The sequence below is a fragment of the Ictalurus punctatus genome, chromosome 7, assembly GCF_001660625.3.
Source record: "Ictalurus punctatus breed USDA103 chromosome 7, Coco_2.0, whole genome shotgun sequence".
Lineage (NCBI taxonomy): Eukaryota > Metazoa > Chordata > Actinopteri > Siluriformes > Ictaluridae > Ictalurus > Ictalurus punctatus.
Genome location: NC_030422.2, coordinates 5,880,821 through 5,898,716, shown reverse-complemented (window position 1 = coordinate 5,898,716; position 17,896 = coordinate 5,880,821). Strand labels below are relative to the sequence as shown.

The 17,896-nt window shown below is 37.9% G+C and overlaps 1 protein-coding gene across 2 annotated transcripts in view; it reads right to left on the bottom strand.

The window, feature by feature from the left end:
- Positions 1-17,896, bottom strand: part of amph (amphiphysin) — a 40,066-nt gene that overhangs the window by 21,090 nt on the left and 1,080 nt on the right. For both annotated transcript variants that reach the window (XM_017471127.3, XM_017471129.3), the window contains exons 2-8: positions 9,021-9,101; positions 7,604-7,658; positions 7,388-7,482; positions 5,845-5,940; positions 5,573-5,680; positions 5,340-5,425; positions 1,616-1,691 (exon numbers count right to left, since the gene is read on the bottom strand). In XM_017471127.3, coding sequence (XP_017326616.2) covers positions 1,616-1,691; positions 5,340-5,425; positions 5,573-5,680; positions 5,845-5,940; positions 7,388-7,482; positions 7,604-7,658; positions 9,021-9,101 — 597 coding nt within the window. The remainder of the gene's footprint in view (positions 1-1,615; positions 1,692-5,339; positions 5,426-5,572; positions 5,681-5,844; positions 5,941-7,387; positions 7,483-7,603; positions 7,659-9,020; positions 9,102-17,896) is intronic.

The window sequence follows — 17,896 nt, the reverse complement described above, 5'->3', positions numbered from 1 at the left end:
TGAATGATTAATTAATTAATTAATATTTATACATTAATAGATGCATAGATTCTGTTTTTTGTCATAAATACTGTACCTGCATTACTGTGCCACGTTACCAACAAGACATAAAAGCCTGATTGCTTTAGCAGAGAAGAGAAGTTAGGCTTAGTTCATGAGTCTAACCATATGTCATGAAAAGCACAAACATTATGCATTAAATGGGCAACTCTTTGTCAGCTTCAAATAATGAGTAACGTGTTTCACAACCGAGACCTGACTAGTTAGTTCTAGACTATGAAACCAGAACTAACAAGCGCTAATATTAGTTTACTGAATTGAACTGATTTTACTACATTTTCTGAACGTGATCCAATAATATAACGACTTAATGTGTTAATGTGCCTGTAAGGTCTTGATAAAACATGAAATAATAACCTTCCCTCTTTCTATTCCCTCTCTCTACACTGATATTATTCTAAAATACAGAATAGGGGAGGAATGGAGAGAGTTAAAGAAAGAATGAATGATTGATTTAGAGCGATAGATACAGAAGTGTCTGAGGTGAGCTTCAGTCTGGTTCCCTGCTGGCTATGGCAGTATTTACCCAGAGCACTGCACTCAAGCTAAAAATACACCCCACACACACACACACACACACACACACACACACTCGTCAGACGCTACATCATGACCTCTAATGGTAAAACTGTTGTACATGCTGTCTAATTGACAAGTGAATTTCCCAATGATTATCTTCCAAACAAAAGGGCTTAAATATAAATCTAAATTTATGGGCAGATAAAGTGTTTAACACTGGTTCTTGGGGGGTCTTTTTCCATTAAGATAACAAACCATCCTCCGCAGATTAAATAAGTTCTTGTCAACTGAAGATTTAAAAATAAGACAAAGCGTTTAGTCATATCTCAGTGTGTTTTAGGCCACAAATATGTGGGTTTTGTTTTTAAAGGATTGAGAGGGGACAATTTCTTTAAGCTAAATATAACACAGATGGGAAGCACTGTTATAGAGTTATATAGGCCATAAATATCTCCGTTGAGAAAATCTATGCCTGCGCTGCAATTTAGAAATTATATGGATAATAGTCAACTGCAGCACTGCACATCCAGCTGGGAGGAAGATGAGATTGAAAGGGCAATAATAGTCTCTGCCTCCAAGGGGACGTGCATGTCTTCAGTGCATGAAAGCAATGCTTGCCAGACATCTGTTACTTTTTGTTAATGAACAGATTACTCATTTTCCACATGGTTATATGTCATCGCTTCACTTTATTCTTATTATGATGACGTCTACCAATCACCGAAAGACCACATGACCGGCTATAGTCGGATTATTGGCTGAGAAAAGCTAAGAACATTAATAATCATACACAGTAAAAGGTAGCACTTAGCCTAATCATTTTCGTTCCTAGGAGTCTAAGAACCTCTTACAGTTAGCGGCATTAGCATATCTCTTACTATGAGTCGTGTTATGATACAACAGTGCATTAAGCAAAAATGAGCATTGTAGTGATTACAGTAAGCCATCATCATTCGATTTTGGTTTTGTCATTTCATGTCCACTTCGAAGAAACACAATTACACAAATGAGTTTTCTTTTTAAAAGCGTGACTTACAACTGAGATTTCCCTGTGAAATTTGGCTTCCAGGCTGCTGACACTCTTGAAGGTGTTCACATAAAAGCCCACTCGACTGCAAAGACAAGAAGAGAACTCTATCAGAATACACAGAGGACTCATGCTTCAACATCCCATTCAGCCATGAAAATGCTGACATCTATGTCTCATAGAAAAGTATGAATAGCCTGAATGTGAAGACCTGCAAACTATTATTAAAAAGCCAGTCTGATAGGCAAATCCATACCGCCTATACTGTATACTGATTCATCATAGTATGTATATACATTAGTAAAAGTAATGTGTACAAGCAATCTCAGAATATCAAGATAAAGCTGGATGAACAAACACATTTTTAAGTATATTTTATTTTATGTCTGTATTTTTTTTTTCCCAGGTCATGACTGAACAGAGCTGAAGGGACAAACATGATTGAAACGATTATGTAAGCACACTGCTGTTCCTCTTGTAAGCAGCAAATGCGCAGTCCCTCTAAATGCTACACTCACTAGAGTACATGTATTGTTATAAGGCTATTTTATTATATATTAATACACTCCCATGCCATTCATAAGCTTGTCATTTAGGATATATAGTACTGTACAAAAGTCTTAGGCACAGTAAAGAAATGCTGAAGCTCATAGCTCACAACTGTTCAGTGCTCCTAATACCAGAAATTTGAAAAAAAAAATGTATAAATGATAATAAAATTAAACATTTATACTTTTTTTTTTTTCAAATTTCTGGTATTAGGAGCACTGAACAGTTGTAAACTATACAAAGCCAATATTTGGTGATAAACATTTGCCTTTAAAAATGCAGCAGTAGTCTTAAGTACACTTTGTGCATGAAATTGGCTGGTAAGTTTTTCTCAGCATCTTGGAGAATCTGCCACAAAACGTCTGGAGACTTTGTCACACTTACTTCTGTTTATGCTTCTAAAACCTGACAGACTTCATTATGGTTTTTGTCTGAAAAGTGGTCTATTAAGTGGTCTAGTAAGATGTTACTGGTCTTTACTGGAGTACAAACATTTTTCTGTTCGAAAGTTTCATTTTTGATGGACAAGTAATGCTTGGAAATCTTGTTTAATAATGTTTTTTTTTTACTAACCTAATAATGCAGAAGATATAAAATACACTTCTATCCATCCATTTTTCATACCACTTATCCTACACAGGGTCATGGAGGAGTCTATCCAAGGGGACTCGGGGCATCCAGATACCCTGGATGGGGTGCCAACCCATCACAGGGCACAATCGCACACACACACACACACACACACACACACACACACACACACACACACACACACACACACACACACACACACACACACACACACACACACACATATATCCATTCACACACTACTGACAATTTAGAGATGCCAATCATATATTATATTTATCATATATTTAGAGATGCCAATCATAGATGCCAGTCTATATCACATGTCTTTGGACACCCATAAATTCTATATCTAAGACAAAAATTTGTATTTAAAAAAAATTAAGACTTTTGCACAGTACTTTAGCTCTCTACAAATGATGAATATGCACTCTATCTACAAGACTCTCCATATGCTCTGTATAGAAATCAACCACAGTCAACACAGCAACAATACCTCTGCAGCTCAGTTATATAAAGTCATTATAACTCCTTATTAACTTGCAGGATATCATTATCAGTCTCTGAGTACATGAACGTTGCAGTCCCTAATAAATCATTCCGATTATATAGCCTTACTGAGAGTTGTATTTTTAATACTGACCCACAAAAAGTCCATCAACACGTTCCTACAGTTCCTGTCAATACTTTTCTTCTGTTTATTTCTACACAGATTGCAATACAGTCCAATAAATAAGCCATATAATTTACAAGCCCCATTAAAAGAGAGAGATAATATGCCTCAATGCTGCAACAACACACTGACATGAGAATCAGCAAATTCAGCTTACATGCTAAAGAGGAAACGGTCATTCTCCTGCTTTAGCTAACTAACGACGTACCTCAGAATCCTTCAGCATATCTCAGGAGCATACCTGTACTCTGTTATCGTGATGACGATGATGCCATGAATGTGTCCAGCTGCTATGTTACAGAGCAAACTGCACAAATGGATACACTGAGCTACAGGGAAAAGTCATGTTCGAAAGAATTCAATAATATTGATAGGAGCAGTTCACTGTCAGAGTATCAGACTGGAGTCCTTCCTGTTTTGCCCAATATGCGAATCACCTCGGGTGCAATGAACCGAAGCTTCACTTATGTATTTCACATGCAGCTATTTGAAGACTGACTCTTTTAATTTAGTATTCGACAACTACTGAAAAGAAATGGGCTAAAATATGGGCACTGGGCCCTTCTGTATAATTTCATATTGTTTACTTTTCATTCTCTCATTATTTTTGCTTCACTCTTAACCTTAAAGACTCTCGCGAATGCAAAAGTCTGTTTTATCATGTGCTACATTACATGAGAATGTTCACTGAAAGTGTAACGCGAAAGTATTTAATTCCTGCATAATTAATTGCTTTGTGTCTTAATCATAGCACAGTAAGACAAATGGAAACAACTAATAATGCAGTGCAGAGCAAAATTATGCAATCAATTTTCATGCAATCTGCAGAATTTTATGAATTGCATGAATTTTATGAATTAGATATTTGAGTACAAATATCTAATTGTGGTGCTCCGAAGAAAAAAGCAAATAATGTTACCTGAATTGAGCTCATCATTATTATTTCACAATTACAATTTTAGTAGCTGCTAAAAATTGTACCCAATAAACCACTATCATATTAAGCGTTCCCCAAAAAGGTACTGTTATGACCCACCCGCATCTGTGGTAATCTTTCTGTTTTTTCTCTCTATGTGTATTGTGAATGTCCATTTCAGGTTTCCCAGAGGTCCAGTTCATTCCAGCTCCACTTCCCATCCTCCCTGTGCTTCATTACTCCCTGTGGCTACTTAAGGCATATGCAAATAGGACTTTTTATCTTCAGTCACTTGTTATCTTGCTGTCTCTTTTTATTGATCGATTGACCTGGTTTTTCTAAGCAGTGCACTTAATTCTGACTGTTTTTTTTTTTTCCTGCTTTGTTGATTGTGTATATTTTGTCTATGATGAATTTGTTGCACTGGGTGTACTGCCATGTCACTGCCATTTTGTGTACCAATGGAGTTTATAATGGAGTGTAAAGTGGCAACATTACCCACTGGACTATTATGCTACACATGAGTTACCCCAGTTAATTTAATATTAACTTAATTTCTTCCTCTCAGCTCCAACATCCTCACGAGAATTTATGATGTAACTGGATCAGATTAATACTACATAAATATTAACATTAGCTCTACATAATTGATACCTGTTTAAATAAAATTTACTATAAGTAAAGAAATCACATTTTGATGACAAATATAATATTTTTACGTAAACTATATATTCCTTTTTTTTAATCAATGTAGGGTCAGGACATAGCATAATGGTTTAAAGAACAGGTTATGAGTGGGTGACATTGTAGGATTCAAGTAATGAGCGAGCATTAAGCGAATGAGTCCAATTTGCATCCAAAATACATGAAGTAGCCACAACAAACAGAACGATTACCACCGATGCCACAACTACTGACCTTAAAAGCTTTTTTCCCACCAATTTATTCATTAATGAAGCTGTGCTTACTGCACAGTTTCAGTGCTCTCTTCAAACATTGCTCACCTGTCCCACAGATTGGGCAGCTCATCTTGCAGATCCACATTCAGATCATCAAACACTTTCTGTGCCTTTTTCAAGTCTTCTTCTGCCTGTGTGAAAACATAGAACAGGAAATCAGGTTAATCTTTAGCACATCCAGCAAGACCAATACAGTACGTACTGACCACACATCCATAATCTAGAGTACATAATCTACAGTACAGGCTATAGAGTGTATAAAGCATATCCTCCTGTACCTTTGCGACCTTTCTTTCATTCTTAATGGCAGATGTCTGCAGGGTCTCAAAATGGTGCCTTGCACTGTCGTAGTCAATTAACTTTCTGCTCCGCTTCGCTACACGCACCTAGAGAAGGGGAAAATAATGATCAGACCTTTGCTTTACAATCAAGTTGTCCTTTGCTAAGTAGCAGTGATAAGCTACGTTTATACCCTCAGACTATAACATGCACATATGTTTCATTAAACTAGTACACTGACAGAGGAGCCATAAATATTGTAGAATGGTACCTTGATATCAGGGAACTGAGCCAAATATGTGTCCAGTGCTAAGATTGTGGAGTCCACCAGTTTTTGATGGAAGTCTTCCCATAATGCATCACAATTCTAGAAGAGAGTATGAAGTGCTGTAATGATCGTCCAGTACAAAAGGAACAAGAAAATAGAACTGTGGGATCGGACCATACGGACAAGCCTTCACTGAGCCTTGAGTGCCCAAGACCCTGTCACCGGTTGACCCTGTCATCCTTGGACCACTTTTGGTAGGTACTAACAACTGCATACACCCCACAAGACCTACCGTTTTGGAGATACTCTGACCCATTGTCGATCCGTCACAATCTGGCTCTTGTCAAAGTCACTCAGATCCTTACACTTGCCTGTTTTCCCTGCTTCCAACACATCGACTTTGAAAACCGACTGTTCACTTGCTGCCTAATATATCCCACCACTTAACAGGTGCCGTTGTAATGAGACAATCAATGTTATTCTCTTCACCTGTCCATGGTTTTAATGTTATGGCTGATCAGTGTATATATCTGCAGTGTAGATCTGAAGGTAACAAAAAGGGCACAAATTATGCTTTCACTGCATCACAAAAGACAGTTACTCATAAGTCTTTGGATAGAACATCAACATCCTTCTGAAAAAGGAGAATGTTTGGGTAAATGGAACAATAAGTGAAAAATGTGCTTAGTCATGCTTCATCATCTGGGATTCAGTTCTCAAAAAGGAAGAGCTGTCTGCTTTGCTCAACTGCCAACATGGTTTAGTTAAAAAGGATAGATGGCATTGATTGAGTTTGATTTTCCACGGCCTTATCATTGCAATTGCCTTTTCCAAGGAGTTTATTTTTAACCGATAATGTATTTAAATTACATGCATTTAAGCTGTCACTTAAAGCCTTTTTTTATTTTGATTAAGGGTAGGTAAGCAAGCAAGGGAATATTATGTTTTATTACACTACACATTGTGTCTGTTTAGATACTGACAACAGCTTATTGAAGCTGCAGGCTATAATTTATGCTATTAAAATCCCTCTCTGCGGTCATACTTTGCGGTATGTTTCAGTGAGGCTTTTTTTTTTCCTCTAAAAGTGATGACAATAAAGCCAAGGCCAATGTAGACAGTACAACTCAACCCATCTCAAACTGACCCAGAATGCCCTGACAAGCTTTCCCATTCATCCTTGATGCTATTTCTTGCTTTAAAGGATCTTATTCAAATCTTGTTTAAACATATCTCTCAAGCAATCCAGTTTTCTTCTAGCTGCCAGAGTAAATGAATCCATGTGCACACAAAACCGCAGAGGGAAATTCGATCATGCCTCACCTTGATCCTTTGCTTCAGAGACGGGTTTGAAATACAAAGCCCAGGGCCTCCCTTTAGTCATTCTAGCAGGTTTCTCATAGCCCAGCAAATAGACACTATCTAAGCTGTAGCAGACTAATTAGTGCAACCTTGTTCAGAAAGGAAGTCAAGGGTAATACAAAGTGGCTAGTGTTCAATATGCATTTTCTTATAGATTAACCGAAACAACTAAAATAACACTCACCTTTCCAATAGACATCACATCATCCTTGCCATGCCAGTCAGGCTCGTACACTTCGTGAAGAGATTCTGTCAGGTTCATGGAGGCCTGCTGCATTCCTGTAGTATTACAATAGAGCAGGCTTAGCTAAGCACTCCTATCCATCACTCCAGTAGCATCATTTACAAAGGTCTGTTTATTTTGTGTGTGTTTGTGCGAGTGTGTGTTAGGATGAATCACCTTTCACAGCTGCTATATAAGCCTTCATCTCCCTCTGTAGCCTTGCACCCTCAGACTGGAGAGACAAAACAAAATAAGACTCAGAGCATAAAAGCACCAAGTAGCACCAGACCAATATTTACCTAAACCCTGTAGGCCTATAAACACAGAGCATGGTATACTGTACATCATATCTGTCACATATAGGTTAGGTCACATACAGAATGTGCAAACTACATTCGTAGCTTTAATATTAATAGTGAATGCCACAAAATAGAGAGTGGTTATTAGACTGGCTTGAATTAACAGGGAGGTGTACTGTTTATACCACCAGATAAACAAGAGAGACTAAAAACAATAATGTTCAAGCTAAACAAGGCAGAATTTTATTTATAAAAAAGTACAGGGTGGGTACGATGATGTGTGTGGGTAGTTAATGGTTCACCATGCTGTATTTCACTGGCATTTGTGTGCAGCTATTGTAATAGCTGGTAAATAGGACCCATTTCCGCACTGGAGGTGAAATCCTCCTGCACAACGCGATTGACAGATGCTGACTCAGCAGCTTTGGTATTTGGTTTCCATCTGGAAACGGCAGTTTGCAGTTCAGACACACAGAGATAGTCACATAGAGGAAAGTAGAGGCGAGGAAAGGAAAGGAAAGGAAAGGAAAGGAAAGGAAAGGAAAGGAAGAAGACTTTTTGCTCTAAGCTCTAGCAGGCTGATATATAAAACAGTCTAATCAGGATTAGTGAGGACAGGTGGAAAGGGCGGGATTAGACTGCTGCTTGTCTTCACAACAGGCATCAATACCACAGGTACCAATACAACACATTTCCCTGTTAAATTTAATTTTTATTCTTCTCCTGCAGACTACCCTAATTACATACCTCAAGTGGAAATACATAATAAAATAGGAAACTAATCCAATCTTAAAACATGTTCCAAGTTTTGAATCCAAGCAAAATACTATGTGAGACTTAACACATTAATGTGTATGAATATACCGTATCTTAATAGTTTCTTACTCGTAGTTCATAGAAACGAGTGAAGAAACTACAGGGAAAGAGGCATGATAATTATTGCCCAGATATAACCTTTTTTTTTTTAAAGCTCTAAACATCAACAGCTTTGAGATTTGAGCTTTGAGACAATATCCCTGACAGAATAATTCCACCTGTTTCATAGTCACAAGCTATGAAGAATAAATAATGAATATTATTTATTATTAAAACATGCTTTTTGTTATAGCCATTCATAAATACAATATTAGAGGGTTAAGATCAATATTTTAGCTATTAATGAGAATTAATGAGTCTCACAACCAGAAACAGAGACGAGACAAAAAAAAAAACAACTACGCCAATTCTAAAAGCATAGCATCCTGGTCATGTTATGTAATCATAATATAGATGATGGTTTGATTCTGATATCTCACCTCCTGCCTCTTGAAGTTCTGAACACACTGTTCAAACTGCTCATCTTTTGTCTCATCAGCCTTCCCCAACTTCTGCAGCACCTGGGAGAAGAAAGAAGGAATACAGCATCATCCACTGCATGGAGCTCACCTTCATGTTGTGCATATCATACAGTATAATATATTATATTAAACTATTCAACTAGTGGCTGTCATGTCCATTATCTCTAATAAAGCTGTCACATGATCAACTAGGGACTTAAAGCTATTACCATGATACTTCACAGTATTTTTTGAGGTAACAATATAAATAACATAAAATAATATAAATAATATAAAATATAATAACATTCAACACTATCTTTCTGGCCACAAGTGAAGCCACGTCAGCTTACAGTAGTCAGTGTTTTAGCTTGAGGTGGTGGAACAAATTTGATGTGTTTCCTTTGTTGAAATGGTTTTTGACACTTTGCAAATCACAGACGTTTGATTCACCTCTGATCTTCTAAAAAAAAAAAAAGTATTCAAGGTAGAGTGATCGTTATAAAGAGTACTATAAACAAAATATAAAGTAACATTATCTTGCCTGAACCTCACACTGTACTGACTATGGCAAACTGGAGTTTTTGCTGCAGTAGACTTAGAGGCTTTTACGCATACTGTATGCACAAGCGCTCCAGTTAATTCTGCTTGCCGTTGCCATGGCTGTAGTCGTGGTCCGTATCATGTTTAGATTGTGCTTAGATGATGTTTCCTCGGTTCATCCTACAACTGTCTTTTACCTGAATATGGTTCTTTAAAATATACTAATTCAGCAGCTGTCCAACAACGAGATAGTTAAAAGCATCAGCCAAATGAGTACATGCAAATATAAAACATCTGTCCCTAAATGGACCGTAACAGCTCACTGCTAAACTCTTCATGTCGGCTGACTCCATAAAACTCTCACTGAATTTCTAACAGGGAAACATTCCAAACAAAGAGCGATGACACATGCCATCCATGAGTGAGACAACTGCTACCATTTTCAGCACAAGCTGCAGATCCTTATGGTATCCGAGGCTCCATTGCTCATAAACCGTTCATAAAAATCCGGCTATACCAACTCAATATATATTTAAGAGCTTTATTTTCACCTTACGCCACACACACATCCACATATCTTCCTACATGATCCGATTCTCGAAATTTTCAAGCATTTTATTACACAACTATGCTCACAGTTTGTTCACAAATTTCAGCGGTGTGAAAATTCTCACCTCCAGTGGTAAACTAGTCTCCTACACTCAGTGTCGTTACACCGCTCTCACACTGGTGTTGCTGTGCAAAAGCTTCCACATAAAAGAAGCAACATAACCAGATCAAATGACCAACTCTGATCAGTGAACACAACTCTCAGTTTAATGTTCTGCTGTCTGATAGAGGGAGTGACATTTCTATTACCATTACTAAATGCCCAGTGTAACATTAACATGCATCATTATGCATGAGTTTTGTCCCAACTGTGTACAGAAGGGAATCTGTGTGTACAATGATGTCGTGACACAGAGCTACGCAGTGGGCCACCAGGGAATACACACACACACACACACACACACACACACACACACACACACACACACACACACACACACACACACACACACACACACACACACACACACACACAAAACAGGATTACTACAGCTAGAGCTACAGCATAATCATAATATTCCATGTGTGTACCTGCTTCTCTGACACAGGCTGTCAGATATGTGTGTCTGCAGATGATGATTAACTCCAATAGATGAGTAATTATCTCAGCAGATTTAAAATTACATTTAAAGCAGATTATTCGAACATAACAGTTATATAGAAACAACACACTTTGGAAATACAGTGGGGTCCAAAAGTCTGAGACCACTCAGAAAATCTGGTTCTGGTTCATTTAAAATCAGAAATAAACAGAATGCGGAAATGTCTAAAAACAAGGAAAGTAAATGTTCAGTATCTTGAATATTTAATATTTCTAGGTCCCTATTTAAATGTAAGAAAATGTGTGATACTGACCATGTTAAGTGCTTTGTACAAAAGGCCTAATCTGTTCTCCTGAAACATTTGTTCAGACAACACTCTGATGGATTTGATCTAAAATGGATCATAAGGTTTTGCACAAACTTGCGGAGTCTGTACCAGCTCGAGTGCACACTGTCATTAAAGCAAAAACAAAAAAGCGACATATCAAATATTAAGAAACTCTGAAATTCATGAATCTATTTCAAAGATGCTACTTTTCACTCAAATTGTTGTCAATAATATAATTTATAATGAAAATTGTTGTATGAAACTGGAAAAGAATGCGAAATAAAAGTCTTATATACATATATACAGTGCCCTCTACTAATATTGGCACCCTTGGTAAATATGAGCAAAGAAGGGTGTGAAAAATTGTCTTTATTGTTTAACCTTTTGAGCTTTTCTTCAAAATATTCACAAAATACTCTGCTCTCATGGATATCAAAAAAATGCAAATACAATACAGATTTATCCCCCCAAAAAATCTTTGTTATATATTGATAAACATTGATATTTTAAATTTTTTTAAGTACACCTGGGTGACTAGGAACAGGAAAACCATGACTTCCTGTTTCACAAGGGGTATAAATATGAGGGAACACACAAGCCAAATTCTCTTAGTTATTCATAACAATGGGTAAGGATTAAAGGAATATAGCTGTGATGTGCGGCAAAAGGTTGTTGAGCTTCACAAAATGCTAAGTGTCTATAAGAAAACAGCAAAAGCATTGAAAATGCCCATTTCCACCATCAGGGCAATAATTACGAAGTTCCAGTCAACTGGAAATGTTATGAATCAACCTGGAAGAGGACGTGTGTCTATATCATCTCAACACACTGTGAAGAGGACGGTTCAAGTTGCCAAAAAATCTCCAAGGATCACAGCTGGAGAACTGCGGAAGTTAGTTGCGTCTTGGGGTCAGAAAGTCTCCAAAACTACCAAAAACAAACTCAAGCATCTTCAGTTTGCCAGGGTTCTGTGGTCAGATGAAACCAAAACAGAGCTTTTTGAGCCAGAGAGGTAGCCGTATGGAAAAGTACCTCATGTCCACGGTTAAATATGGTGGCGGCTCTTTAATGTTTTGGGCTGTTTTTCTGCCAGAGGACCTGGACATTTTGTTAGGACACATGGCATCGTGGACTCTATCAAATATCAATGGATATTAAATGAAAACCTGACTGCCTCTGACAGAAAGATTCAAATGAGCCGTGGTTGGATCTTCCAGCTGGAGAATGATCCAAAACATCATCAAAATCAACACAGAAATGGTTTACTGACCACAAAATCAAGATCCTGCCATGACCATCCCAGTCCCCTGACCTGAACCCCATAGAAAACCTGTGGGGTGAACTGAAGAGGAGACTCCACCAGCATGGACCTCGACATCTGAAGGATCTGGAGAGATTCTGTATGGAGGAACGCTCTCAGATCCCTCGCCATGTATTCTCCAACCTCATCAGGCGTTATAGGAGAAGACTCAGATCTGTTATCTTGGCAAAGGGATGTAGCATAAAGTATTGACTACAACGTTGCCAATAATTGTTGCACACCTATTTTTAACAAAGATATTTTTGATAAACCTGTGTTTTTCTTTGCAATTGTGTGATATCAATGAGAGCAGAGTATTTTGGTGATTTTTTTTTTTTAACAAAAGATCAAAAGGTCAAAACAACCAAGACAATTTTTCATAGCCTTCTTTGCTCATATTTACCAAGGGTGATATATAGATAAAAATATAGATATAGATATAGATACACACACACACACACACACACACACACACACACACACACACACACACACACACACATATACACAAAGGCCCTGCTTATAGAATAAAGCAGCAGTATCCTACTAAAATTTGTAAAAGTCCAGTTACAGAAACTTCCTTGTTTACAAAGGTTAGTTTATGGCTATTGCTTCATGACCAGTGTCACTGACTACGTTTACATGCACATCAATATTACAATATTAATCAGAATTTGCCAATAGTTTAATTAGTTCTGAGTCATGTAAACACCACAATCCAACATGCCTGCTTGAATCGGAAATTTGTTGCATACTGAAAGGAGATCCATGCGCGTGCTCTGTTTGCAAGGAATTGTGGGTGCTAACACATGCATAGGTGTAGGCTAGGTATTTAGGAATGGCAACTCAGGCATACTTACAACAACCACGTATACAGGAATATTCCAATGCCTGTATAAACATTGTATTTGGAATATGACTGTGCATGTACACGTAGTTATCGACTCATCCATTTTAAATTTGATGCAAGAAATTTCACACATACATCACTGTCTAATCATTAATCATTGAACTTTCTGTTTTCATCCACCTACTGTCAGCTCAAGAGAGAGTAAATAAAATGAAAAATCTATAAATGTCTGTTAAAACTCTCTCCTTTGTGAACTAATGTGTACAGACCTCTAGCTAGTCTCGGGTCTGATGAGCTGCCTTGAGTTAAATAATTTACATAAATGCATTTGAGAGGATAAGCTGCAACTGAGGATCTGCTACAGAAACTGAACTAGTTTGACTTTTTAAAAATTTTATTAACTATACTACAATCCGTTTTTTATATATATTCATTTCCTCTGTTTACTGTATTTATTCAGATACTCAGTTCAGTCCACTGAGATACTTTGCTGGGTCTGCATTCGGACCACCGTGCACCAGTTGATGAGCCCTGGAATAACCTAAATGCTTTGCTATTACTCTCTCCTCCGTAACATTTGGAGAAACCCTTGTACTTAAAAAAAAGAGCAAAATAATGCATGCACAAATGTCTCAAATTCCAAAGGAAAGAAAATGCAGCAATGCAATGCAGTTTGGCACAAATGCAACAACCGTACTCCCAACTGGCTGGAGACACCATGCAGACACAGCCAGCCTATAAAATATTAACAGTACTTGGGCCCCGAAAAGCAAACCGCGACCACTGCAGAGCCTTCTTTTCTTCTGCAGCTTCAATACTTTTATTCTTTCTGAGAATGTAATATTAGCATCTGGTCAATTCTGGGAGAGAATTTTAAAAGTGCATCATTTGCTCTTATCACAGGAAATAAGACTGGCTGGTCTTGTGACAAACTGTTAATTATACATGTCGCTTGTGTTCAGCTTTTGGCCTGCAGCCACCAACCGCCTCCACTGTTTGCACTGGCTAAGCCAGTTTTCAGAAATTTCAGCTATAATTAGCAGATATTTCTAGAATTGATTGAATAATGTGGATTCCAAAGATCTTATTTGCTATGCAATACAGTTTTACATAATAATATTGCTGTGGATTGTGCATTTGTATATTAATCAGCTAACACCTGATGAATTATGAGTGTTTATCTTGATATTTTGTAAACAGTGGGGGTTAAACTAGGAATAAGCTCTTTCACCACTTCATATTATCTGTCCTGGCTGAGGATCTCATATTCCACCTGGGTGAACTGTACGCGTACACTTGTCTGTGTTTGTCTGTAGGCGGTTGTTTTATAACGATCACAGGAACCCAGATATCTGGAAAATATTGAAGGTGGTCTAATACCTGTCTAATACTTGTGTAATATTATACCATCCGTTAAAACAGTCATCTGAGCATTTGTGGAAAACAAAATCAAGCTGTACGATCTGGGCTTTTCCACAACACATAACAGCCACAGTGAGATTTCCACTTCCTGTCTCACTGGATATAAAAAGAAGAGCAATCCTCTTACAATGTCACACATCATGTTGGGAAAGCCCAGTTTGGCTGTAGACTACAAAACGTTGTATTTCAAATGAACTGCAACAAAAAGTGCGCTGGGAATTATAGGCTACAACTGAAAGGGGGGGAAAAGAACAACTCAACAACAACAAAACACCTTAGAGGATTTCTAGCCACAGCCAAAAATAAAGCAGGTTCTCACATGTACCTTTCTAGGACATGCATCCATCCATTTTCCATACTGCTTATCCAAGGTGAGCCTGGAGCCAATCCCAGGGGACCCGGGGCACAAGACAGAGGACAACCTGAACGGGGTGCCAATACATTGCAGGGCACAATCCACACACACTCAGACACCCATTCAAACACCACGTACAATTTGGAAATGCCAATCAGCCTACAGCACATGTCTTTGGACTTTGTAGGAAACCAGAGTACCTTGAGGAAACCCCCGAAGCACGGAGAAAACATGCAAATTCTATGCACACAGTACCGAGCGAGAATCGAGCCCCCAAATCTGGAGGTGCGAGAAACACGTTCTAACCATTAAGCCACCATGCACCGAAAATGTCCAAAAAAGCGTGTAAAGTGTGACAACCAGCCTCTGGCTTTGCTTGTATAAACAGGGTAGATTTAACCTAGTATTCATCTTGGTTTGGTTAATATGTCTGTTTTAACCAAATGGTTTGGGTTAAAGTGCTAGAACGCAGCTGAATTTTTTCTTTGCTGAATTCAAGCACGTACAGTGTCCTCCACTAATATTGGCACCCTTAGTAAATATGAGCAAAGAAGGCTGTGAAAAATTGTCTTTATTGTTTAACCTTTTGATTTGTTGTTTTAAAAAAAATCACAAAAATAACCTGCTGTCATGGATATCAAACAATTGCAAACACAACACAGGTTTATCCCCCCAAAAAATCTTTGTTAAATATCGGTGTGCAACAATTATTGGCACCCTTTTAGTCAATACTTTGTGCTACCTCCCTTTGCCAAGATAACATCTCCGAGTCTTCTCCTATAATGCCTCCCAAGGGTGCTAATATTAGCGGAGGACACTGTATTTTAGAGAATTGTAAATGAAATGTGGAAAAACAAATCAAGGGAATGGTACATGAAATTATATAGTATGAATTATATAAGGAATAATGAATGAAGAAAAGCTCAAATGCAAGGAGCTGTTTGTTTATGGTGACATGGTTCTCTTCTGGGCAGCAGCGTTCTCTTCCTTTGAATGATGTGTTAGTATGTCCCAGTACTTTCATACTCTTTTTACTACACACTCAAAAGTATTCTACACAAAAAGAGTACATACTTTTAAAGTACATAATACAAGTACTGTAGGTGAATTGGGATCCAGGGCATATGAAATTCTACTTCCTAGTTCGAAACTGTTACTACAGTAGTGTTCGCGACATCATCAGCGGACATGAGAATATAACTTTTGACGTAAAATATGAAAGCTCATCAGATGAAGATGAAAAGAAAGAAGGGACGCCAATTTTATTGGAAGCACCTTTAACAAAAATGTACAAATCAGTGTGAGTTAGCTAGATTCTGTACATTCTTCAGAATCTATTTCTGCTGGCAGAGCAAAAAAAAAAAAAAAAAACAGTACACTTGGCCATATTGTGTCCGAAATGTCAGGTACTCAGTATTAATTTCTTGTTTAAAGAACCATAACAAAAAGCCATATCACACACACAATCATGCAGTTATACTATATTTTGGCACAGCTGTGATCTGGCCATAGGTAATCAGCTGCACTCTTACTCGTGTGATATTACTTAAAGAGGTTCTGCTGCAATGTTTTAACCAAGTTAACCTCTAGTACTAGCCTATTTGAATAGGTCTGATGTCTAATAAATAATTTTGCCCCCCTTTTTTAACATATTGAGCATTGCCCACTTCATGCAGAAAGTTCTAGCATAAGAACAATTATAAAACTATAATATTCTGAAACATCTCCTTTTCTCTGCAAATACAATCAAGCTTGCAAGTCATGTGGAAACACGATACGGTAGCATGGGTATCTTCAAAATGCAGATAGCTTTTAGGTGCTAAATTCTTTAGTCTTAAAAGTATACGGAGAGATTCCTCGTTTTTGAAAAAACCCACGTTACCATGCATCGTTACCACTAGACTTGCAAGCCTGGTTGCTTTTGCCGAGAAGAGGAGACGTTTCCAGAGCCCAAAGACACCCTGGACGGGATGACATGCTCATTCACACTTAGAGCCAATTATCACAGCCAATTCACTTAACTGGCATGTCTTTGGAAGATGGGAGGAAACCTGAGAACCCAGAAGAAACCCACATGAACATGCAAAACTCCACACACGATAACCCAAGCTCATGATCAAACCTGAGACCTTGGAGCTGTGAAGAGGCAATGCCACCCAAGGCATTTTATATCCAGGATAAAATTGTATATATTTAAAGAAAAAACGTAATGATACTGTATGTTGACGCTATCGTATGATGGTTTCATAAGCAGTAATTAAGTGTCAGCTATGTTCACCTCAAAGCTCCAGTGCAAAACTAAAAAGTTTATGCAGCAAAAACACTTTGACTCATACGTTAGATCTTAAGATGTTATTGCGACATAACGTTGGAGTTGGTGGTAATTAAGTGTGGTGCAGATCGACAATCAATAATATATCAATAACAATTCACTAAACAGTAAAGTCCAGGGAAAGACAACATGTGCATGTTCAGTTCAGTGCACATTTAGCAGATGAGTATGTGCAATTGTTAGACGTGTAACATTAGTGATTATACATTAATACCATCAGAAGATTTATAAAGTATAGTGTGGGCAAATATCCCAGCAGTTCAGAATGGAAGACCTCAGCCTCTGATCAGCTCTCTGATGGCAGAAGGAAGCGTCTTGTTTTAGTTATTAAGATTCTGCAGCTTTTGTCAGATGGAAACTGATGGGAGGGCATCAGAGGACATTTCGAAAGCTCTTTTCTGAATGTATTTGATGTACAGGGATACACTGAGGTTACATTAAGTCCATGGTCCATGTCTATTTGTCCATGTCTAAAAAAATTTTAAAGGAGCGTATCCACCTTCTCCAGCCACAATGGGTTAATTTTATGCATGCCTAACACCCCCCCCCCCCCCCCCCCTCATAAGGAAAGAGG